The 26,005-nt window shown below is 40.9% G+C and overlaps 1 protein-coding gene across 6 annotated transcripts in view; it reads left to right on the forward strand.

Moving 5' to 3' along the window:
* Positions 1-26,005, forward strand: part of DENND1B (DENN domain containing 1B) — a 422,418-nt gene that overhangs the window by 295,180 nt on the left and 101,233 nt on the right. For all 6 annotated transcript variants that reach the window (XR_012235321.1, XM_073592973.1, XM_073592974.1 and 3 more), the window contains one exon: positions 2,287-2,388. Coding sequence is in view for 5 of the 6 variants with exons in the window: in XM_073592973.1 (XP_073449074.1) it covers positions 2,287-2,388 (102 nt within the window). In the remaining variant the exon portion in view is untranslated. The remainder of the gene's footprint in view (positions 1-2,286; positions 2,389-26,005) is intronic.

Below are 26,005 nucleotides of genomic sequence, written 5' to 3' on the forward strand. Positions count from 1 at the left end.
AATCTTCCCAGTTAATGGCTTGTGCCAGCACAAGTCTTTAATGCGTGTGTGGTTGATGCCTTTTTGAGGCTCGTTTTCTGGCGCAATCTGCGTTTTTTTTTCATGCACTTTTTTTATGCCTTTGTAATACGTTTTTTTGTTATTGTGATGTGTTAATGTTGCCAGGAGGAGGTGTCTGCTGTCATGCAGGAAAATGTGCCAAAAATGCATGTACATTTTTACATTTTTAATGTAATTACATTAAAGTCTGTGAAGTCAAAAACTCACTGTGCTGTGTGTAAAAATAAAAAGTCCCTGCACCTTTCCTGAAACCACACCAGTAAAAATTTCATAGATGTGAACGTGACCCGTAGGAACTAATGTTAAATGGACTGTAGTGCGTTTCTGAAAATCTGCAAACACACTTCAAAACACATAGGTGTGAACCTAGCCTTAGGGGACAAGCAGGCTGTCCTCCCAGCCCAGATAGAAAACTGGGAATGATGTGTTGTCATGTCTAACATGGTCAGTTTGATATAGGAAAGTGGGGGGACTGGCAGGACCACTGGGTATTTCACACAAAGGAAGCAATACAAAGAGAACAGGATACTTTTTAACACAAGTACATGGTACAACAGGCACATATCAGGAGGATTAAATGGTGGGGATAACATATTCTTTAGGTGTTCCTAGGAGTTAATGGTATGTTTGTGACAGCATTAAAGCAGTAGTAAACCGCAAAAGAAAAAAATCTTCTCCCTGCAAATTAATGTACTAATGTACATCGCATACTAACACATTACGAAAGACTTACCTGAAAATGAAGACTTCCAGCAGCACGCTGTCACCGCTCACAGGGCTACTTGTGACGCGAACCCGGTCTTCCTTCCGGGTTTGCGTGTAGCCGCCATTTCATTGGCCAAGCCACAACACCACCACCTATGTGCGGGAGTCACAACCGCGGCGTGGCTCTGAACGGCACACCTTCCATTGAGAGCGCAGTGCTTTCAATATGTATAAATTTATAGGCTTACCTATACATATAAATAATAAAAAAAAGCCTTTACTACCATTTTAATGTATCTCATAAATTGCTAATACAGAATAATTGCTAAACCTTGATGATTTTATTAAGCTGACATAAATATACTATTGTTCTCTCTCTCTCTTCCCAGCTATTTTAAGCTAACACTAGCATTCAACTATCACAAATTATTAAAATATAATTTGCAGTTAATACTTTGATTTATGTTCAAATATGTTTTTCGGATTTGTTTAATTTAGGCTACTTTCACACTGAGGCGCTTTACAGGCATTTTAGCACTAAATATAGCTCCTTCAAAGAGCCTTTCCTTTCATTCTAGTGTGAAAGCCCGAGTGCTTTCACACTGGAGTGGTGCGCTTGCGGGATGTTAAAAAAAAAGTGCTGCAAGCAGCATCTTTGGGGCGCTTTAGGAGCGGTGTATACACCGCTCCTAAAGCACCCCTGCGTATTGAAATCAATGGGCAGTGCTGCAGAAGCAGTGGCACTACACAGGCGCTATTAACCTCTCCTTCTGCCACTAGCAGGGGTTAAAAGCTCCCCGCTAGCGGCCTGAAAAGCGCAGCTAAAACTACGGTAAAGCGATGTCTGGATTTTGCGGATCGGATTGGGGCGGGGCGGATCTGATGTCAGCGGACATGCCACCGCTGACATCTGGTGCTCCATAGAGATGTATGGAGCGACCGTTCAGGTCCGCCTGAAAAAAACGACAGGCGGATCTGAACGGTCCGCACGTGTGTATTTTTCCCCTAATGTTCAGTCAAGCATATCAGTGAGGGACTATGTATATGTGGTAGTTCCTATAGGTGTAATCCTTAGTTAAACAATTTTCTTGTGGTTACCAACACTGTTATGACTTGTCTTAGCAACTCTCTTGGACAACTCTTCTCTGTAAAATGTTACGCTGCATAAAACATGGTTGACCACAAAGTTAATGTAATTAAAACCTGAAAAATAATCAAACAGAAATAAAATAATTCCTTCAATACCTTGTTTGCTGTAAGGCTCTATGATTTGTAATGGATCTGTATACGCAGTTCATTTTAACATGCCACATAAGCCCAATATTAATACATGCGACTGTGTAATCCAATTTTGTTGGTTTAAAAATATCAATGGTTTCATAGATTCTGCAAATGCATAAAAATTCTTGTAGCTCCATCACTAAATAGTAGTTAGTTTTTGGTAGCCATTAACTCCTTATGCTCCTTAAATTTCTTTGTAGAGTTTATCAGTCATATTATGGTACTAAATCTTTCCTTTAGAGAGTGAGAAGCCGTTCTCTCGATGATGTGGTTTTGCTCAATGTGGACACCAACTCTTTGGAAACACCTTTCAATGATCTCTCAGCATTACCTACTGAAGTGGTGAGTGTTTAAATGATTTTGCCAAAGACTGTGAGTAAAAGCTTATTGGCAGCAGAGTGCATATGTTAACGTATGTTGCATTGATGTGTTTTGGAAGCGTTTTTTTTTTTTTTTTTTTTCCAATGCACTACAGCACAATGTATTACTGTGAAGTACTGTATTTTGCCTGCACTGCACACATTAAAACGCTGGTGGATACGAGCCCTAAAGGCATCCCTAGACATTAGATAAGTCAGAATCCAGCCTTTCTAGGTATATTTGGTAATGATTCAGTATTTATGGGGTAGTGCAAAGGAAACATCAAACTATTTCTGATGAACCAGATAATAAGGCAAGTCAGAAACCCTTGCACAATTGCTGTTATTTTCTCCAGAATCAAGACATGTGGCTGCCCTTCCCTCCCTAGTAGCCTTGAATAGGAACACTTGTGGACACCTCTTACTACACTTTAATTTCAATAGCTGACTGGTGAAAGGAGCACTGTCTGGTCAAAGCATTGTGTCCTTTGACAGTTTAACACAGAGAGCATTTATGAACTCAGATGAGTTCATAGTAACACATACAAATTTGTCTCTGCAGAAGGGCTGAAATATTTACCTTTCCAGGAAGAAAATACTTTTCCAGTCTCCCTCCTCTGCCCCTCATATGACCAGAAACACAAGCATTTGGAAGGGTTCAAATTACAGAATCTAGTAATTATGTTTTTAGAATACAAGGGCTTCTTCATCTGCATAGCACTAAAAGATGTACTTTACTTTTGGAGGATAAAATGGTAAAACTGTTGTATAGGGCTCTCTTGGTGGCATTTGTTTTCTTTAAATTGAAGGGCAACATGGCAAACATAGCCTTTGTAGCATAATATAGTCACTCCACAGCATACCTGATCGTCTTCATTTTTTTTTTTAACTTGCTGATGCTCCTATACACAGGATAGATAAAATTTACAGCATTTCTCAAAATTTTTCCAGTTTCTGCACCCTTTAAAAGTATGCAAAATCTCGAGGCACTCTAGTCTACAATGTAAAATATGTAAAAGTTGCCATCAATGGGAGGGGATTACCACTAGACTCTAGTTAATCCCCTACAAATGCCAGATGTTTTTCAAGCAAAGCCCAGGTTGAGCTATGACTTTTACTTATCAGCCTGTTTATGGTGATTTTAATTTGGCTGTATGCAGATAATTATGTTAACGAGTGTCTATATTTGACAGAAATAGTCCCTGGGCAGCCTGGCATCACCCCTTTTCACTCTCCTCTCCCAGCATTGACACTGACCCCCCTCCCCCCCAATCTACTCCTAACCGTACTCCTGTCTTTCTGCTAACCCATCTGGCAGCCAATTAGAACCCTTCTTATATATGCTGCCGTCCTGCATGCTGCATGTCTATTGGGGAAATGAGGGAGGATGGCCAGGCCCCCTGCAGAGCAAAGAAGTGTCTTGGGGGATAAGTGGGCCTTGCAGGGTGGCTGGCATACAGTATAACTGGTGAAATCAAGCAACAAAAAAAAAAAAACAGGGTATTGTTTTGCTTCTTCGGAGATAAATATGTACCAAGTATTTTCCTATAATATAGCCCTGTAAATTAGTTTTTAAATGCATATAAAGCCAAATTATTTTTGGGGATAGAGTAGGGAAGGGAGAGTGGAAAAATAACCATTATTTTTTGCTTCCTGTGTCCCACTGGGAAGATTCACGGGGGAGTGAGGGAAATTGCCATATTAGAGAGTAGTAACAGAAACATGTGTCTCCATTGGAAGATTTCCCTCACCTTGTTCTGGTGGCAGCCAAAAAAATAGTTTTTTCCTTCACTTTATTTCTCATTGACAATGGTCACCAGGACAAATAGAGTACTGCGTCTCTCAAGCAAGGGCCCAGACAAAAATAAAAAAAATTACCATGAGTCTGACACTTTCATACTCTATGGAAGATAGGGAGCAAATGATTTTGGATTTCAAATAAGGCAGCCAGCACCAGCACAAGGAACACTTCTTGTCAAACGTAAGGTCTGTCCCTTATGCTGATTTGTTTTTAAATCCTACCTAAACTTGGCCTATAAGTGGCATAAGATTCAGTAAATCTGAGACAATTGAGTTATGCTTCCTCCAACAGGAGGATGTGGATGCTGGCAAACAAAAAAAGTAATTGGCTAGCCAAGTATGAAGATAATTTCTCTCTAGCTTTAGTGAACTAACTTACATGTAACAGAGTATGTCCTACATACAGTAGTACAGGCAGCTAGACCTGTAGAAATCTTATGTTCTTGGGTACACCCTTCTGTTCCTGCTGCTGAATGCTTAGCTCTAAGGGATTTAATAGCTCCAAATCTTCTGTGAACTGCAGTGAACAAGCTTTTTTAAGAGACCTGACCTTTCCCCCTTCCATTGGAAAAAGTTGTTTCATAGTATACAGTGCATGTAACACAATCTCTGAATGGGAGTGAGTCAGATAAATCACAGGATTTTCTCCCTCATTCAGAAGCCCTTTTATATACAGCGTACACTAACTTCATCTTTAAGTAGTTGGTTGTGAGTAATCTAAGGTTTTTATCTGGTGCCTCTTTTTGTTCCTGTTGCTAAGTACAACATGTCAGACCCTGGCCATTGAATCTCTCCATCTCATTATCAACAAACCGTTCAGGGTGTCCCTCACTGTATCTCCTAAGGAACCAGATGCCGATAACCTGGACCATTGTCCTTTTACTTAGAAACCTAGTAAACTCATTTGGAGTCTCCCATCTCTGTCCGGTGTAGCCTCCTCTTTCCCTTTTATGTAGGGAAGAGTTCCCTACAGTTCAGCTGGCACCTTGCAAATATAATTGGTGACTCTGGTCATAGAGACTGTAAACGAAGTTCTATAACTTCTCCTATGGAACCTTTCTCTAATCATCCTGCAGCTGTGGCAGCCTCTGAGCCTTCTGCTGCAGATGTAGTGTCTGATAGAGAGTCTTGCAAATCTGTAATGGATGATTTTGTTCCTGAGGAGCCTCCATCAGCTGAAATAGCTCTCAGGCTAAAGGATACTATTTTGACTCATATCAATATTGTGCGAGTCAAATTTAAAATGTGCAAATATGATTGCTGTCTCTGGTCCTAGAGGCTATAAGCAAAGTTCTATGGCTTCCCCTGCAGAACCTTTCTCTGACAGTCCTGCAGCTGTGGCAGCCTCTGTCAGACTCTGGACCTTCCACAGCGGAAGGTCCAGAGTCCTGCAAATCTGTAATAGATGTTCCTGAGAAGCCTTTGGCAGCTGAGATAGCTCCCAGGCTAAAGGATATAATTTTGACTCTTATTAAATTTTGACTCCTATTATTTTTTATAATATATATTATATATATATTCTTATAATTTTGACTCTTATCTGTGTGCAAGATAAACTTAAGATGGAGAAGCCTGTAACTTCTATTAGTGCTGTTACCAGTCTGGGATTCCTGGGCCTTTTTTTAATTTTTTTTTATTATATATGTTGGTGTGCCAGACCTTATGAAAATTGATCCAGCTACAGTGCTTCTACACCCATTAGTTATAGAGTGCTTAAAGCTTTTGTCTTCTGCTGTAAATATTAATATTATCTATCTGAACTCCCAAATGAGTCTTCTGTCTGTTGACATTTATAGAGATCTCTGTGGCTGAAATGTTAGTCTGTAGAATAGCAATGTAAAAAATGCTTGTTGCACATGCCTTTTTATGGTGCATATCTCTTTTGGTTCATTTGATTTAATTTTCTGCAGGAGAAGAAGCCCAAGCCTCAGACTGGTTTCTGAAGCCAAAAACGGTTGCTTTCCTTGCTCTCATGCTTCTCAAGCCAAAGTCGAGCCTAAACGATAATCTAGTACAACCACAAACCCTGACAAGTCAAATCCTCCAAATCTGCATACAAATCCTTGTCTGCATAAAGTGGGCGGATGTCTGTTTTCCTTTGGGGACACCTGCATAGAAAGCGTCTTGAATATCTGAGTGAAAGACATTACAAAGGGGTTACAAGCTAATTTCACTCTCTGTCTCCACCTTGTTTTATGTTATCAAACCTACCTATATCTCCACGGTGATATGCAGTCCTCCTTTCTGCTCTTGTAGCCTCATCTCTTGTACCATTGGAAGAAAGGTTTGTAAGGGTTCTCCTCCAACCTTTTTCGAATGCTTTTGATTTTTTTTTTAAATAGCGCCATTGACATCTGGGTAAATCGAAAGTGATGTCAGGTCATCACTTCCAGGTTGGAAACAAATAAGGGATGAGTACAGCGCTGCTACAGAGATGCTAAAAAAATTAATTATATATAATACAGTAAGCAGCTAACACACCTCTAAGACAAAGAAGTAAAGAATTCAACAGATATATATATAGTGTAGCGCTATGTGTATGGGTAGATCAAGGTGAGATGTTGAAATCGGGCCAACTGACAATGGCCAGAAAACAAGCAAAAAAATTAATTTAAAAAGGTGAGTTGAAAAAGAATTTGGTTGCACAAATACAAATTTATGTACGGAGCATAATAAAAAACGCCTGTGGAAGAGTGAAAACAACAAACACAATATAAATCAACATTAAATAAAGTCCATGTAAATAAATTGTGTCCTTAATGGAAATCGAAAAAAAGCCACCACCAACAGTCTCTGAGGGTAGGTTGATGAGAGCAGCAACAGGGTGTTACTGGTGGGTGAAACGGAGGAACACCAAATCCAATGTGACATCTATGTATGTGTCAGAACCACCACCATAACATCTGAGGAGGCTTACCGGACGTAGAGGACTTGGAAAGACATACGTCTTGCAAGTCACAAAAAGCTTATTTAGCCACCGGGGCTAGCAGGGTGAAAACATCAGTATCCAAAGCTTCAATAGGTAAGGAGGAAAGATCTGTAGGCAGCTTCGACCGTCCAGAGGTATCAGCAAACCATCCGGATGTATAATTGGAACCATGAGAGAAAAAAGACTCACATGGCGTGATATCGTTTTAAAAGGCATGCATTTATTAAAACAATAAAAGAAAAGCACTCACATGGTATACGATCATAAACAGCTTAAATGGTAACGGATGCGGTGATCATAGGAGGTCCACCCAACATGTTTCGGTTAAACAACCTTCATCTGGGGTGTGGACCCCCCTATTTCACCGCTATTTAAAGTAAAAATGACCTCCACTGGGAGTGTTGCAACCCAGGAAGTGACCTAATGATGTCACTTCCGGTACTCAAATTTGTGTGTATAGACTATGTATGTTTTAAACCGAAAATCATAGTCTATATAGCAATGATCTCAGCGTCAGGGTCACAAGTAAGTGTAAACTTAAAGTTTAAAATTTAGAAATTTAAAAGTTAGCTGAGATTGTGGCCGGGCGATCCGGAAGCATTTGCCATGGAGATCCAAGCCTCCTTTTCAACATAGCCAGATTCGATAGGACGGGGCGTCATCTCGCTCCGCCCCCACTGATCGGCTAGATATTGGGGATGTGCGCAGTAGCGGAAGAGGAAGTCCGCCGCCACACTAGAGTCCAGAGTCTAGTGTGGCGGCGGACTTCCTCTTCCGCTACTGCGCACATCCCCAATATCTAGCCGATCAGTGGGGGCGGAGCGAGATGACGCCCCGTCCTATCGAATCTGGCTATGTTGAAAAGGAGGCTTGGATCTCCATGGCAAATGCTTCCGGATCGCCCGGCCACAATCTCAGCTAACTTTTAAATTTCTAAATTTTAAACTTTAAGTTTACACTTACTTGTGACCCTGACGCTGAGATCATTGCTATATAGACTATGATTTTCGGTTTAAAACATACATAGTCTATACACACAAATTTGAGTACCGGAAGTGACATCATTAGGTCACTTCCTGGGTTGCAACACTCCCAGTGGAGGTCATTTTTACTTTAAATAGCGGTGAAATAGGGGGGTCCACACCCCAGATGAAGGTTGTTTAACCGAAACATGTTGGGTGGACCTCCTATGATCACCGCATCCGTTACCATTTAAGCTGTTTATGATCGTATACCATGTGAGTGCTTTTCTTTTATTGTTTTAATAAATGCATGCCTTTTAAAACGATATCACGCCATGTGAGTCTTTTTTCTCTCATGGTTCCAATTATACATCCGGATGGTTTGCTGATACCTCTGGACGGTCGAAGCTGCCTACAGATCTTTCCTCCTTACCTATTGAAGCTTTGGATACTGATGTTTTCACCCTGCTAGCCCCGGTGGCTAAATAAGCTTTTTGTGACTTGCAAGACGTATGTCTTTCCAAGTCCTCTACGTCCGGTAAGCCTCCTCAGATGTTATGGTGGTGGTTCTGACACATACATAGATGTCACATTGGATTTGGTGTTCCTCCGTTTCACCCACCAGTAACACCCTGTTGCTGCTCTCATCAACCTACCCTCAGAGACTGTTGGTGGTGGCTTTTTTTCGATTTCCATTAAGGACACAATTTATTTACATGGACTTTATTTAATGTTGATTTATATTGTGTTTGTTGTTTTCACTCTTCCACAGGCGTTTTTTATTATGCTCCGTACATAAATTTGTATTTGTGCAACCAAATTCTTTTTCAACTCACCTTTTTAAATTAATTTTTTTGCTTGTTTTCTGGCCATTGTCAGTTGGCCCGATTTCAACATCTCACCTTGATCTACCCATACACATAGCGCTACACTATATATATATCCATCACTTCCAGGTTACCATAGCAGAGAGCCAATCCCGGCTTTGTTCGGCTTTCCGACCACCCGGCGGATGCACCAGCTGAAAGCTCAAGTCACTCAGTGGGACGGAGGAGCCCGAGCAAGCCCCAGAAGGGGGGGGGGGGCGTCCCCTTTTGCTGCTTGTAGTTAACCGATAGGATTGCTTTTACATTACAAGAGAGCTGACCGCCGGCTCTAGAAAACGTTACTGGGGTGATGTCTGCAGCTGCAGGCATCATCCTGGTATAACCACCCGAAGTCCAGCGATATAAGAGTACGTCGCTGGTCCGAAAGTGATGACTTGACCAGGTGCATGCTTGTTCTAAAACAATAAATAGAACCTTCTTTTATGGCTTTATAGTTTTAAGGTTCTTCGCTTGTTGTCTGTCATGCTCAGTGGTTTTGTTCTGCTTGTTTATTAATTTCTGAATTTTTGTTTCAAAGCACATATTTGCATGTGGTTAACTTCAGAGGAGTTTAAGAAACTTGTATAGTTGATTGCTGGCCCCTCTTGGCTATGGACGTTTACTTAAAGTGTTACTAAACCCAGTAATATGAGAATAGTTCATCCGCCCCCCCCCAGTGCCCACAGTGCCCACAGCTTATAAATTTTCTTTTTACATTAAAATACTGCCACTATATACCTTTTTGGATGATCTGTATACCACGGTTACATCATAAACTGTACAGTTTATTCAGTGCTGAGAGTTCAGGAAGGAGGAGATTTTCACTGCAGCCTGTATACACGCCCACATGTGTGATGTCAATATCATGTGACACGGTTATCTCTGAGAACAAGAAACTGTTGTCTCCAGCATAAAAGACACAACTGAGCATGTGCAGGTCAGCTACTCTGCCTGTGTTAGCTGGCCTTCCCCAGATAGACAGTGCAAGAGGGGGAGGATCTGTGCATACAGGATAAAACAGCCTTTTTACACAATGCAGAGGATTAACCCCTAAAGTTTTACAGTGAGTATAACAAGCATGCTTTGCTGCATATACAGACAGATTTTACTGTTGTGGGCAGTGGCGGCCCGTCCATTAGGGGAGCTTGGGCGCAGCCCCCTCTCTCCAGGCCACCCCTTATATGGTAATGGATAGATTCATGCATAGCATGAATCTATCCATGGCCGCCGTGGCCACCCCCTATTCAAGGGTCCGGCCCCTTTCGGGTCACCGGGTGCATGAATTACAGCGGCAGGGGATTTATTTTGAAGCACCTGATTAGAGCCATAGGCTTCAAAATAGGGTGGGCTCGGGTCGCAGAGCATGCGACCTGGAGCCCACTCAGGTGTGTTACAACAGTGAATGAATATTTGCTGTTGAAACACTGATCCTCAATCTGGCCAATCAGAAGCGGGTGTGACACCCATTTTCCGATTGGTCGAAAAGAGAAAACCCCCAATTGGCCGCAGAGGAGGGAGGAAACGGAAACTGCCGTGGAAAGCAGGAGAACGAGAGCAGGGGGAAGTGCTACCGACCGGTTGGGGAAGGGTGTGGGGTCTAGGGTGGCATACTGTTTGTGCTTCAGGGAGAAAAAAATATTTATGTAGTGTAGCAATTTTGTAATTGATGCCAGCAGGAATTATTTTTGACTTCCTTTTGTCAAAAATCATTTTGTTTTGCTTGTTTGTTATTTTCCTCCATTCTTTGGAATTCAAATGTGTTGGGTTGTCATAATCTAAGTGAACAGACTTCATTAGTCATAGACTTCATTAGTCACTTTCCTTTAACCACATTATATCCTAATAAGTTGTGTTCCAGCTGAGTTCTTTTCCTCTCATAATTAGTATCTACCTCCTTTCAGGTAAGATGCTGATTAGCAGGCTGGTTTCCCTTTCCCACTCGGTAAAGTCTCTTTCAATCGCATATAAAACTTCTCAGGACATTTTAATTAAATACTGCAGGCAGTCGGTGACAGCAGCATCACAAATTGTTTCAGCGCCTTCTCTTCGCTGCTATTCTCAATAATTGACTTTTTCTTTGTAAATAAAATTGTTGCCACTAAGTAATAGCGACACTTTTAAAGTGTACCTGTATTGAAATGAAGCTGATGAAAATAGGAGCAACTGGTATAGTAAAGAAAATCGGTTCACCACACGACTCTGTGAAATGTATGCTACATGTCTAGAGAAAACAGGCTATGAAATTCTTGATTAACAGAAAGTCAAGAACTGAACAATTCACCTCCCTGCTCCCCTGTGCCTGGTACATTTGTGCTGCACACAAGCAAAAGCCATGTTTAATGGCAATCATGTAACCACTGCCCATAGAGCCCAAATGGAAAAACTTGGAAGTTCTCATGCTCAGGATCAATTTTCTCCACCTAGATAGTCAAATAGGAAGCAAGGGCATTGATCCTGATAATAGGAACAAGTGCAGGGTCCCTAGTGGCTGTGATTGAAAGCTTGCACTCCCAAAGTCATGAAGGAAAGAAGATTCTGGCTTCTATAACATGAATTTCAATTGCAGAAATATGTGGACGCTCTGAAGTAAAACATAAGTTAGAAAAGTAAAATTAATCATATAAACTGCATGACGTGTTTCAAATAGCAACGACTTAAAGGGGTTGTAAAGGTATACATTTTTTCACCTTAATGCATTCTATGCACTAAGGTGAAAAAACTTTTGACAATACCGCCGCCCCCAGCCCCCCCGTTTTACTTACCTGATACCTCGAAACTCAGCTGCTCGCTCCCTCCAGTTCGCCGCTCAGCCTGGTCGCTGATTGGCTATAGTGGATGGATTGAAAGCAGCGCAGCCATTGGCTCGCGCTGCTGTCAATCACAACCAATGACGCGGCGCACCAGGGGGCGGGGCCGAGTGATACAGCGAGCGGCTATAGCCGCCGGCTGTATCACGGGAGCGCGCCCGCAATAACTAACCACCATGCGAGGGAGCTCGCATTAAGGTGGTTAGTTCTTGCGGGGAGGAGCTGAAACAGCCGCCGAGGGACCCCAGAAGAGCAGGTTCGGGGCCACTCTGTGCAGAACGAGCTGCACAGTGAAGGTAAGTATAACATGTTTGTTATTTAAAAAAAAAAAAAATTACCTTTACAACCCCTTTAATACAGGTTTTCTTCCTTGTGTAGCAACAGCACACGTTTACTTTGAAGTGGACCTGACAGTTCACACTTTACACAAGTCTATAGGTTGTATCTCAGTACTACCAATGTGCCTTGTGCTTTCTAGAATAGGTCAGATTGTCATTGGCAGCAAGGGTATTGTGGGTTCTTGCAGCCTGCCAATAGCCTTTTTTTAAAGTGGAGTTCCGCCCGCCCCTTTAAAAATTAAAAGTCCGCAGCTACACATACTGTAGCTGCTGACTTTTAACATTAGGACACTTGCATGTCCTGGAGTCCAGTGATGTTGACACCGCAGCTGATGTTTGCATCTGCTGGTCGGGTGCTGCCGCCGCCATTGAGGTTAAGGGAACACGGCAGTGTAGCCTTTCGGCTTCATGGGCGGGTCCCTTCTGCGCAAAGCGCGCTGCTCTCTCTCACTGGCCCGGCAGAAGGTGAGGGAGGAGGGAGGCCGAGCTGCTGACCTAATTCGCCACGGACTGGTACCTGTAAAAAAACAGGTACCCGCTCCCTCCCAACCCCTCCCCCCAAAAGGTGCCAAATGTGGCACTGGAGGGGGGAGGAATCAGATAAGTGGAAGTTCCACTTTTGGGTGGAGCTCCACTTTAAATCAAATAAGCTCTCACTGGTAGACTTAAAGTGTTTGCAACCCTAAAGAAAAAAAAAGAGAGCCTGTTCCCTTATAGCAGATTAAACAGCACAGGGCATGTGCTGTCTAATCTGCCCCTGCCCCTCTATAAACTGTAAAAAAAGTGGCTGATCCTGCCACTTCCTGTGTCACCCTCTATGTACTGACCAAGATAATCCTGGCTGCTGAGCCCTGACTACTGACTGTGGTCAGTTTGCTTCCCTCCGTCATCCGCAGCTCTTTTCTGTCCCACTCACCCCCTCCCTCCCTGCCTGTTAGCTCTGTGCCTGTGTCTCTCTGTCTCCACCCCCCCCCCCCCCTCCTGCCGTGATTAGCAGAAATAAAATATTAGAAATTGTCACTGCCAGTCCATCTATTATAACTAGTCATAACACACAGGGTTCATGTTTTATGAAAACGAAGCTTGTAAATACCATTTTGGAGCGAACTTCAGGCCGGTCACGTGACTCCTGGCCGGAATCCTACTCCGAGTCACGTGACCGGACTGAAGATTGCTCTAAAACTGTATTTACAAGCTTCGTTTACATAAAACATTAACCCTGTGTGTTATGACTAGTTATAATAGATGGGCTGGCAGTGAATTATATGATTGTGGTAACAACCATTTTAAGCCTAGTACATATGGGCCAAATGTCAACCAGCATCGGGCGGTTCAATAAAAAACACCCGACATTCGGCCCGTGTGTACGGCAGCTACTCCGACCTGAAAAACTAGTAGTGTAGACGAGGCTTTGCTTACAAGAGGAAGAGTAAGGTGCAACAATGACCAGCTAAGCAGGAAGGACAGTCTGTGTTCATATACATATATTTTCATATGGTAGAAAATTAAAACAGTATGCATTGATAAGATATACATTAAAGCGGTATTAAACCCCAGACCAAAATGTAATATACTTTATTGCAGCTTACCAATTATTAGATGTGGTGGCTGCAATAGCTTAGAAATACTTTTTTTTTTTTTTTTTTTTTTTAATAACTACTGCTTTTAAAATATATATTCCGGAGAGCTTACAATCATTTTGAGTACATGTAATCGTTTTCATAAGTCCATGTGCTAAGAGAAGCATACAGCCTAACTTCTCTGCCACTTATACACAGTCTGTTGGGTTCACTGTGTTTTAGGATTGTGAGAGAAAATAAGATCACTTGGAGAAACCCACGTGAATAGACAAGAAAAAGTCTTTGTTGAATTTATTTTTTGTATGAAGCGTAGAAGAGCTTGTTTGAAGTGCTAAATCATTGCGCTCCCTGGGTTTTTCATTGTTATCTCTTAGGTGCTTTAATTATATAATGCAAAACAGAATTGTTCAGTTTTTGCGTTAAAATATAACGTCTTGTGGTGATTATACATGATATAACATATGTTCATGAGTTCTAACATCTGAAATCTTGCACACATGGCATGTTACTACCATAACATCAAAAGTGTAATATTTACTTCCAATCTGCTCATCTGATCTTAATTGTTATGAAGGTGTCAGTCAGTGCCGCTGAACCCCTTAAACATGTCACTGCCATTACCTGCCTCTGGTCTTAGGAAGGCCTTCAGGCTGGGAGATATTGGAAGCATGTGATATTGATTACTAGTCTAGATAGTGCTGATCCCTGCGGAGGTTAGAGGTCACACTTGTCCCCCATTAGAAGTCCCTTCTCCACAGGGATGCCCCTGCTGCGTCCTATACTGCAATCTTCCTAATGGCTGCCTTCCAGAATTCGCACATAATATTTCAGATTTACGGGCTGTTACAGACGCTGTCAGCCGGTAGCATTTCCGCTCACACTAAAGTATTTCAGATTGCAAATATAAATCAGGCAGTTCAGGGGAAAACGAGAGAAAATCAAAATAACAGTTTAGAAATGAAAGGAAAAGCATTTTCAGCCTTCTATTTGAAAGCAGAATTTAAGAAATTGTTGTAGCAAAACATTGTTTAAAGCTTCAGTTTTGGTGGTGCTGCAGGTGTTTTACATGTAGAGCAAACTGTTCTTGTTGATTGATTTATGCTACACAAGTTTGTACTGAAATTTGGTATAACAAAAAATATTCGCACCAGTACCAAATGATAAATATATCTATTTTTTTCTTGTAAAACAGGGAATTCTCACTTTAGATTTACCCTCACTTATTGTTCTGGTGGCAACTATAAAATGTTGGCTTCCCCATCATTTTCTTGCTCCATTGCAGTGGAAGTTCACAGGAAAGCTGTACATTTTAAATTCTTTTTAAAATTTTTTTTTTTTTTTTTTTTTAGTTTATGCTATGTAAAGTATGCGTTATCCCAAATTGGCTGCGAAAGTGGAAATACACTTTAAAACATCACTATTTTTTTTTTAATGCAGTATGATTAATTTTTGTTGTTGCCTGGAATTACTCTTTAATATGTGGCAGTGATTGGAGAGCAGATGCCATAACTGGAAAACAAAGTGTTAAACACCTCTTCTCTATGGTCCCAATGCTTATTACCCCTTACCGCCTAGCATGGCACCCCTTTAACTTGGCTATATGCATGGGGGAGGAAGGTCTACTGACTCTAATGCCGCGTACACACGGTCGGACTTTTCGTCTACAAAAGTCCAACGGACGCTGACGGACTAAAGCTGGCTGGTAATCCGATCGTGTGTGGGCTTCTCCGGACTTTCAACGGACTTTTTTAGCCTCAAATCCGACGGACTTTAGATTTGAAGCATGCTTCAAATCTTTACGTCGTAACTACGACGGACCCCGAAGTCCGCTCGTCTGTATGCTAGTCCGACGGACAAAAAAACGACGCATGCTCATAAGCAAAAACTAAACGGAAGCACTCGGTCTAGTAAAACTAGTGTTCGTATTGTAGGTAGCACATTCGTCACGCTGCAAAATCTGTGATCGTTGAATGCAGCGCATTTTATTTCTTCTTTACGAAGGCTCTAAAGAACGAAGGTGTTTTGCTGTTCATAATCAGAGTTCTCCCAAACTGATTTCTGGATTCTTTTTCTCTTTGATCTCATGAATGATATAGTATGCATTTTAAAAACAATGTTTCCATACTAATAATACTTTTTCCCCTTTTTTTTTTTTTTTTTTTTTTTTCTTAGGTTTGTAAAGTTAACACAAAGAACCCATTATTATTTTTTTTTTTTATAGTGATTATTTTTTAGTTTTTAGATAAAGTTAACCCAAAGCACCGTTTTTGGTTACGTAAATTTTTTGATTTTCAAGACTTACCACTTGAACATTATTAACATTAGTAATGTATTTTTGGTGTGTTTTTTTTCAAACTCAATGAGATTGTTGTCCCTTGTTAATTTAACATTGTGTGTAAAATCAATGATTTCAAAGAAAACACATAAAGTCTTTTGCTAAACTCAAAAAAGATCCATTTATTCATGGTCAAAATAAAATAAAGAGGAAGTCAACGCTGGAAAAAGTCGGTGTACCAGAAAATTGGGATCTTGCGGAGTCCATATAAGAGGGAGCACAATCTGGTCCAAGAATCCCAGAGATCAACAGCACCAGCAGATGATCTAGATGTCCCCAGACTGTGGTCCTACAACAGCCTGCGTCTTCTGTCAGACCAGACTGAACCCAGGTCATCATTTTCTTCTCTTCCCTGCAGCCTTTCCTCCACGCTGCCCTGCAGCCTTCCCTGTAGCCTTCTTTTGAGGCTGTGGCTCTGGTGTTTCAGTTGTGGCAGGAGGAGGAGGAGGAGGAGGAGGAGGAGGGGGGGCTGCCTCATGTAGTTGGGTGTTTTGTGTTAGCGTGCCCTGCAGCCCCTTATGGATTGTTTCCCCAAATAGGCGCTCACAAATGAGGCGCTGCTCCCAATCCATCTGAAGAAGCCTGCTGGCTAAGTAGCAGCCATAGGATTCTTCCGCTTCGGGGGGGCTCGTTAAAAAACGGGTGGCCTCTTGCATGAGGCGCAGGGATGCGTCCTGTGTGACCATCCCCTTCCTGGCCCTTTTTTTGGGAAGGTGGAGGGGAGGCACTTGGGATTCGGTCAGGCTCCTACTGGGCCCAGCCACCTCACTTGGCCCAGCCACCTCACTTGGCCCAGCCACCTCACTGGGAGCAGCCACCTCACTGGGAGCAGCCACCTCCTGCCTGACACTGGGCCCAGCCTCCTCCAGGATGATGGTGAATCCGGCCTCCTCCAGGCTGTCCATGGGCCTGGTCTCCTCCTGCCTGCCACTTTCCCCACATTCCTCCTGGATGGACTCATCCTGTGTATAAAAAAAGGACAATAGTTTGAGTATATTTTTTTGGGTTCATCAATGACACACAGTTTGCTTCTCATGAATAGCAAATTCAATGTGAATACTTCTCTTTAATAAAAGAGTCTAATCAGACACCATAATTATTTCAAGCAGGTGCCAAACATATTTAGCCACTACTGTCAATTGATATGTATACACAATTTTGAGTGCCAAATTATTTTAGACAATTATAACATCCAGTTAACATCATTAATATTAGTACAGTAAATATTTGTTAAAATAATTTACCTGACTCCAGATGGTCATATCTGGTTCATCCAGGATGGAAGACCCAGCTTGCTCCTCATCAGCCTCTGCTGGGGTGGAGGGAAGGGTGGAGGGAAGGGTTGAAAGTGATGGCCTGGCTTCATTCTGGTCATCCAGAAAACGGAGTTGATTATAGTACCACAGCCTGGGTACATAAACATCATCTGCTGATGCTCCTGATCTCCTTGATTCCTGGATCTTCTTATGCTCCCTCTTATACATGTTCCTCAAGACCCCAATTTTCTTGAGCAATGTCTCCATTGTTGCTTCCGGGATGGTCGCCTGGACAAAGGCCAGAAGTCTCTCCAGCGTTGACTTCCTCACATGCTTAGCATAATACTGAGGGTGTTTCACCTCCCACAAATTCCTCATCTCTCGATATTTGGAAATAAAAGATGTAAGGAACTCTGGATCCTTAAATAGGGGATTCATTATATCTGGAAAAGATGAAGTCACAAGACAAAAAACACTTTTATTATAGGTTTCGGCTAACCCCTCATCATCTTCTCCCTATGTAGGCCTCATCAATCTATCAAGCCATATAGGCCGCTTGCTACAAAGTCATGACCATAAAAACCAAAAAAAAAAATATATATCTAAAATTACCTTCGTTTTGTAACGTCCAGGTCCACTATCACCTACCACAGAACGTACGTACGACACGTGCGCAAGGCTCTTTATACACTACGCATGTGTGAAACTCCGCCTGCGTCGCCCGCCCCTGACGTTCGAAATTAACTCATGTTCTCCGCCCCCTAATTCGACGCACAGAACGTACGTACGACACGTGCGCAAGGCTCTTTATACACTACGCATGTGTGAAACTCCGCCTGCGTCGCCCGCCCCTGACGTTCGAAATTAACTCATGTTCTCCGCCCCCTAATTCGACGCACAGAACGTACGTACGACACGTGCGCAAGGCCCCTCTTTATACACTACGCATGTGTGAAACTCCGCCTGCGTCGCCCGCCCCTGACGTTCGATTTTAACTCATGTTCTCCGCCCATTTTTTGTTACGGCGCGTAGTGGAGTTAAAGAATGGCGGAGACACCTGAAATGTTGACGACCTCAGGTAGTGGAGACAGCCCGGAGGCTGGAACGTCAGCGAAATCTATGAGGCCTAGATTTAAGGCCTCTAATATGAGTTTTAAAGAGATGGTGGAGATGGTGGCCATTCTTCACAAAGACGACTATGATGGCAATTATGGGCCGTACGCACGGCCAAATTTGCGCAAGGCCAAAATAATGGCGAAGGTCGTGGAGACTTTGCAGGCATCTTTTGGGGTCCAGCGCTCCAAAGATCAACTGAGAAAAAGATGGTCTGACCTGAAACTCAGGGAGCCGGATCAATACCGACGTATCCGGAAAGTTCTTAAAAAAAGTAAGTACTTGTCGTGTTTTTCTCTTGTGTTTATTACCTTGTATACTGCTCCATGTGCTTTTCCTTCCTATCCGATTTTTTGTTCATCGTTTTAAACGATCTTTTAATAAACCTCGTTACATATCTATAGATAGATCGATATATATATATCTAGAGATATATCTATAGATATATATATATATATATATAACTATATATATATATAACTATAGAGAGAGAGAGAGATATATATATTGAGAGATAGATATAGATATAGAGAGAGAGAGAGAGAGAGAGAGAAATATATAGAGAGAGAGAAATATAGAGATAGGTAGATAGATAGATATAGAAATGTAAAACATTCTTTTTGAAGATTTGAAGTTATCTTAATTTTTTGGCTTTACATTTAGTTAGATATTTAGAGATTTTGTTCCAGATATAGAGAGAGATCAAAAGATTATTAACTATATTTTGAGATATTGATATCTATCTATCCGATATGTCTTTCTAATTTTAAATATTGAGGTAAAATAGGAACTCTACACAAACCACTTCATTACAAATGTTGGAAAATTACTATGTACTAAAATATCTGGGTGCTAATTAGATTAATAATTTTTTGTTTCACATAGGGGAAAAATCACTCAGCCAACAACCAGAAGACAGTCCACCCCAAGCAAAACATGATTGGGAAATAAGCCCAAGTCCCATTGAGGATGTGGAGGAAGGAGAGGTGGGCGACATGGGCACCCCACCAGGTGAGTGTCTGACACACCAGCTTACGTTAATCTATGCATGGCTGCCTTTTGTTTAATGTAATTTGTCTACTCTATTTTAGGGGATCTGGTTGTGCTTCATTCAAGCAATAGTGCCACCCCCGAGGATGTGGAGGAATTAGGCTACATGGGCACCCCACCAGGTCAGTGTCTGAGACAACAGCTTTATTTATGGTAAGGTAAACTATGTATGTGTGCATATTTCTAAAGACATTTTTTGGTTTCATTCCACTTTAGGTACAACAACAAGAAGTGACTATTTCACCTCTGAAAGTGCCCAACGGCTAATTGGTCAAATAATGGCCTGGAATAAAGACATGGATGAAATGCGGAATCGGCTGGATCGTATGCAGCAGGAAATGAAGGACATGATTGATGTTTTGGGTCGAATCTAAATGCCCTTTTTTAAACCCCAAAACATCAATCATGTCCTTCATTTCCTGTTTTGCTGACCCCATTCTGGGCCTTCTCTTTTTTTTTTTTGGCAGAACATAAATGGCTGTTTAACCTAATGTAAAAAAGGAGGGCTGTTTCTCGTAAATACCTCAAAAATCCACAAAAAAATAAAACTTGATTTTCAAAAAAACACAAAAAAAAAAAAAAAATTGATTTTAAAAAACCAAAAAAATCAAAAAATTGATTTTAAAAAACAAAAAAATTAAAAAACTTGATTTTAAAAAACCAAAAAAATTAAAAAACTTGATTTTAAAAAACCAAAAAAAATTAAAAAACTTGATGTTAAAAAAACAAAAAAATTAAAAAACTTGATTTTAAAAAACCAAAAAAAATTAAAAAACTTGATTTTAAAAAACCAAAAAAAATTAAAAAACTTGATTTTAAAAAACCAAAAAAAATTAAAAAACTTGATTTTAAAAAACCAAAAAAAATTAAAAAACTTGATGTTAAAAAACCAAAAAAATTAAAAAACTTGATTTTAAAAAACCAAAAAAAATTAAAAAACTTGATTTTAAAAAACCAAAAAAAATTAAAAAACTTGATTTTAAAAAACCAAAAAAAATTAAAAAACTTGATTTTAAAAAACCAAAAAAAATTAAAAAACTTGATTTTAAAAAACCAAAAAAAATTAAAAAACTTGATTTTAAAAAACCAAAAAAAATTAAAAAACTTGATTTTAAAAAAACAAAAAAAATAATATACAAACTTTATTAAAAAAAATAATAAAAACAAAAATAACTTGATAAAAAAAAAAAACATAAACAAAAAAATTGCTTTAAAAAAAAAAAAAACAAAACAAAACTTGATTTTCCCAAAACAAAAAAATAAGCCTGTTTGTGAAAATCAAAAAGCCAAAAATATTTTTTTGTGGATTAGGTATAAATATTTAGATATAATTATATTTTGCTACATTATTAAGATATCATTCTATTTTTGTCTATGAACATTTTATACTAAATGCAGAACTGAATGCATAACAACCATTAATAAAAACATCTCCTTATAGGAATTAAATAAATGTGTGGTTTGTTATTTCAAGGCTCAGTATCATTTTAGTTATAATTGTAAAAAAGTTGTTTACAGTGGCAATGGAGCTTATTTAGACATTTAAAATTACAATACAGTTGGCACTACAACTGCTCGACCATAACCTAGGAGACAGCCCAAAAGAAAGGCAAGCAATAAATATAATGCAAGATTTCATCAATAATTTTTTTATTGTCAAAAATTATATATCCTGGCCCATTGCAATGGCCCCCCTACCCATAAAATAATTAACATATTGCTGTCTAACTTGACGGGCACTTTGGGGGGCCAAGCCAGTACGGACAGTATCCAGGCCTGTAAGGTTGGCTTCTATTTGTCCGGCCTCAGGCCCAACTGTGCCTATATAATTTGGAGAATGCTTATTTAAAAAGTTGTGCAGAATGCAGCACGATAAAATGATAAAATTAAGTTTGTATTCCGCCAAATTAATGGCTGTTTGAAACAGGCGGAACCGGCTGGCCAGAATTCCAAACGCATTCTCAACCACTCTTCTAGCTCTGGCCAGCCGGTAATTAAAAACCCTCCTCTCCGGGGTGAGGGTTCTTTGGGGGAATGGCCTCATGAGGTGCTTGCTGAGAGCAAAGGCTTCATCGGCAATGAAGACAAAGGGGAGTCCTTCCACGTTATCCTCATCAGGTGGCAATCCCAGGCCACCACTCTGGAGACGCTGGCAGAACTCCGTCTGGGCAAATACTCCTCCATCCGACATCCGGCCATTCTTCCCCACGTCCACATATAAAAAATCATAGTGTGCCGACACCACCGCCATTAAAACAATACTGTGGAACCCCTTATAATTAAAATAATATGACCCCGAATGGGGTGGTGGCACAATGTGGACATGTTTCCCATCTATAGCCCCTCCACAATTGGGAAAGTCCCAACGGCTGGCAAAATGGGATGCCACAGTCTGCCATTCCTGTGGCGTTGAAGGAAACTGGGAAATCAAACAAGAAAACCAAAATCAATTAATTTGGAAGCTAACATTGCAAGAAAATTAGACAATTAAAAACATTATTCCCCAGCATCAGTATAACATTCAATAATTTAATTGTTCTGGAATAACTAATATGGAAAGGCACACTTATCAGATTGCTCACCCCCTCTGATGGAACATTGATTACATTTTAGGGGGTTGTGAAATCCCTAAAAAAAATTACTTTTAGGACACGCAGGAATTTAGGGACTAAAAAGGCTACAAGACTGCAGTTGTCGCACTCTGCAGGTGCAGTTGCTAACCAGCTTACAGTAAATGAGGTAATGTAAAAAGGCATTCATGTTGCAAGGAGTACACAATCACATGCAAGGGCAATTAATGAAAACACTTTGAGGCTTGCATATGATTTGATGATGGAAATCAGCAGAGCTTCTGCTCATTTACTAAAGCACTGGAACAAATGCACTTGTAGAGTGCACATGCATTTTGCAAAGTGCAACATATATTTGCTTTAGACAAATCAACACCACAGAACATTCAAGCAAATTTTAACGAGGGTGGGGGTGGGGGGGTTGTGAAATCTAGATAATTGCTCATTAGCAGCACACTATTTGGAGTGAGTTTAGGTGGGGGGGTTGTGAAATCTAGATAATTGCTCATTAGCAGCACACTATTTGGAGTGAGTTTAGGTGGGGGGGGGGTGGGGGGGTTGTGAAATCTAGATAATTGCTCATTAGCAGCACACTAAATACACTCAAACAAAATACATTCCAAATGAGTAGACTAGGTGGATATGTTCCCATCACTTCATGCTGGGAAGGTTATTGAAGGAAAATATACATGCATGACAAAAAATAACAGGAAAAAATTCCAGCATGTGTGAGGATAAAAAGGGGACATTCACACTATATTGCAATGATGGTAAGTAGTGTTTGAAGCAAGAAATACATCACATTATCAAAGATTACATAAAAGAACATGTGATGCTAATAAAAGAAAAATATCTTACCTTAATATAGTCCTTCTGCAGGACCTGTATGATGGCAGAACAGGTCTCTGGGATAATGATCCCCAGAGCCTGGGGGGAGATGCCTGTCGAGAACTTAAGGTCCTGCAGGCTTCTCCCTGTGGCCAAATACCGCAAGGTAGCGACCAGCCTCTGCTCCGGAGTGATGGCTTGCCTCATGCAGGTATCCTGCCTGCTGATATAGGGGGTCAGCAAAGCCAACAAACGGTCAAAAACGGGGTCCGTCATCCGGAGAAAGTTCCTGAAATCCTCAGGATTATTCTCACGGATCTCACGGAGCAAAGGCATGTGACAGAACTGGTCACGCTGAAGCAACCAATTCTTGGTCCATGAACTCCTCCTCGCCCTGTTCATGGACTGGACTTGGGCTGAAGAATAAACTACAGCACCAAGCACATACAATGCACGAGCTCGACGACGAGTACGTACAGGTAACATGGCTTCAAAACGGTCGGCTGGTCAGAACGCACTAAACAGAACGCACTGAAGAACAGCAAGGCCTGTGAAGAACGACCTGAAAATCAGGAACGAGCGGGCAATAAAACAAAGATTTCTCAATGCCAACTGACCAAACGCACTGAAAAGCAGATACAAACCTCACAAGCACAGACTGAACAACAGTTAAAACGAACTGAAAAATACGAGTCTCACAAGCGCGAATCGTCTCTCACCAAACTTCTACTAACACGAGATAAACACGAGATTAGCAGAAGGAGCCCAAAGGGTGTCGTACGGGCTATTGAACTTCCGTTTTATAGTCTCGTCGGACTTGGTGTACGTCACCGCGTACTAGGCTGTCGTACTTTTGTGTGGTCGTGTGTGTGTAAGTCCGTTCGTAAGAAAGTCTGCCGCAAGTCCGCCGAAGGTACGTCGGAAGTATGTCGGACAGGCTGTCGGACTTTTGTAGACGAAAAGTCCGACCGTGTGTACGCGGCATAACAGTAATCACACGATCAGGAACTGGACCCATTGGTTCCCAATCATTGCTAAAGACTGGGAACTATCTTGGACAGCTTGGCCACTGGTCTAGAAGCGTACACTGCACACACTCTAGGTACAGATACCTCAGCAGCCCATCGATCCATATGCATGGTGTGTGGGCATTAAAGCCCACAGTCTCTGCAGTATATATGCATTATGTGAGGGCAGCAGGAAGTTTAATTAATTAAAGTGTATTTCCACTTTTGCAGTCAAATTTGAGAAAGTCCCATTATATGTTTATTATGTGTTCTCATTCAGACAGCAAACCTAAAAATAATAATAGGAACATTTCCTACCTTTCGTGATGTTTCTTTGGCATTGGTTTTGGACAGACTACAATCTATCCTGAGCAACTTGAAAATGCAAGGAAACTCCATCTACCTCACTGACAAAGTAGGGACAGACTGAGAAACCAGACCTTACAAGGTCTAAGAAATCTTTGGCCTTGTACACATGAGCCAAAAATTGGCCAACATCGTCCGGGCAGGGGACATTTTCAAGACTAGTTAGGTTAAGGCTGGAATTCTACTTTAAGTTTTGGAGTTATCAGAAAAGAGGAAGTAAAAATGTAAGCAGCAGTTTTTAAATATATTTTTTTGTTGTTCTATGTGTATGGGAACATGTTTAAAGCAGATGTTATCCCAATTTGGCTTTAAAAGTGAAAATACACTTTAAGGTACTTTTTGACATATGAAAACAGCTTTCTGGTCACTTCTTCTTTTTTCTTTCTCTTCACTTTTCAAACTCAGAGACTTAATCCCAGATAAGACTGCTTGCCAGTTGTGGTTCTGAAAATACTTTGATCTAGTCACCAGAATATTATATTTTTGAAGTGGATTCAGTAAAAATGTCTGTTAAATATTGTTCATAATAGGGTACATTGTATGTGATTTTTAACACTCAAGATTCTTTACAGGTTTTACCATTATTTCAATTATTTCAGTTGTAGTTTCAGTAAAGCAGTACAAAACTCTGCAAAATACTCACTTTCAACTTCCAGCGATGCAACAGTTACATCCCATACTGTCTGCTTTCAACCCCCCCCCCCCCCCAGGCTACTTCCAGAGACCAGGTTTTCAGCCTCTTAAAGTGGTGTTCCAGCCGAAATTATACTTTTTAAATAAAAATACCCCTATAATACACAAGCTCAATGTATTCTAGTAAAGTTAGTCTGTAAACTAAGGTCTGTTTTGTTAGTTTATAGCAGTAGTTTGTTATTTTATAAACTTACAGCAGGCCGTGGCCATCTTAAGTGTGGGCATCTGAAGCCAGACTGTATTTCTTCCTGGATCTCATCCTTGCAGATCTCGCACATACTCAGTGCAGCACAAGCAGTGTAATAGGTTTCAGGTCAGGTTTCCATAGCAACGGCAGTGTCAGAGGAAGTTGCCGCCCCTTCCCAGAAGGCATTGCAAACAGGAAATGATGCGATGGGCCATGGCCAGGGAGGAGGAAGTGAAAAATGAATACAGCAGATATATAGTAGGTGCTGAGAAAAAAAAAAAAATATATATCCAAATTGTTTACAGTGCACAGTTGAGTGAGGGATGCTGAAGAGTTGTAAAAGTGGGTGGAACTCCACTTTAACTGGCCGGTGGGGAACAACATCCTCCTATGCATATGAACGAGTGTTTGCCAGAGTGCGCTGGGAACGCACATTGTTCTACCAAGAAAATCTATTTATATAGCTGGCCAAAGACAGGCAAACATATTCACCATGAACCAGATATGGGGAAATATCTGCCTATACTCTTCGGCACTCACGATTGTGCAACCGGCCCAACTGACTAATGTAGTGAGGAAGCAGTTATCCTTCTTACCGCTGAACACCAGTCAAAGTGTTTTCTTTTTTTTTTTTGGATAACAGAGGTGTTAAACCGTGGGAGGTACACCCTCTATCATATATTTATTGCTGTCTGGGGCCATTTTGGAGAATTTTAACCTAAATTCCTGCCAGGGCAGTGATGGAAACTCTCTCCAATATTGCATATACTCCAGAATGTTATGAAGAGTGATCAGATGGATTGTAGTTAATTGCAAAGTCCCTCTTTGCCATGAAAATGAACTTAATCCAATAAAAAACATTTCCTCTGCATTTGTGAAGAAGGCTTCAGGACGCTCAAAAAAGTCCAAGCGC

Source organism: Aquarana catesbeiana, linkage group LG07 (assembly GCF_042186555.1).
Source record: "Aquarana catesbeiana isolate 2022-GZ linkage group LG07, ASM4218655v1, whole genome shotgun sequence".
NCBI classification, from domain to species: domain Eukaryota; kingdom Metazoa; phylum Chordata; class Amphibia; order Anura; family Ranidae; genus Aquarana; species Aquarana catesbeiana.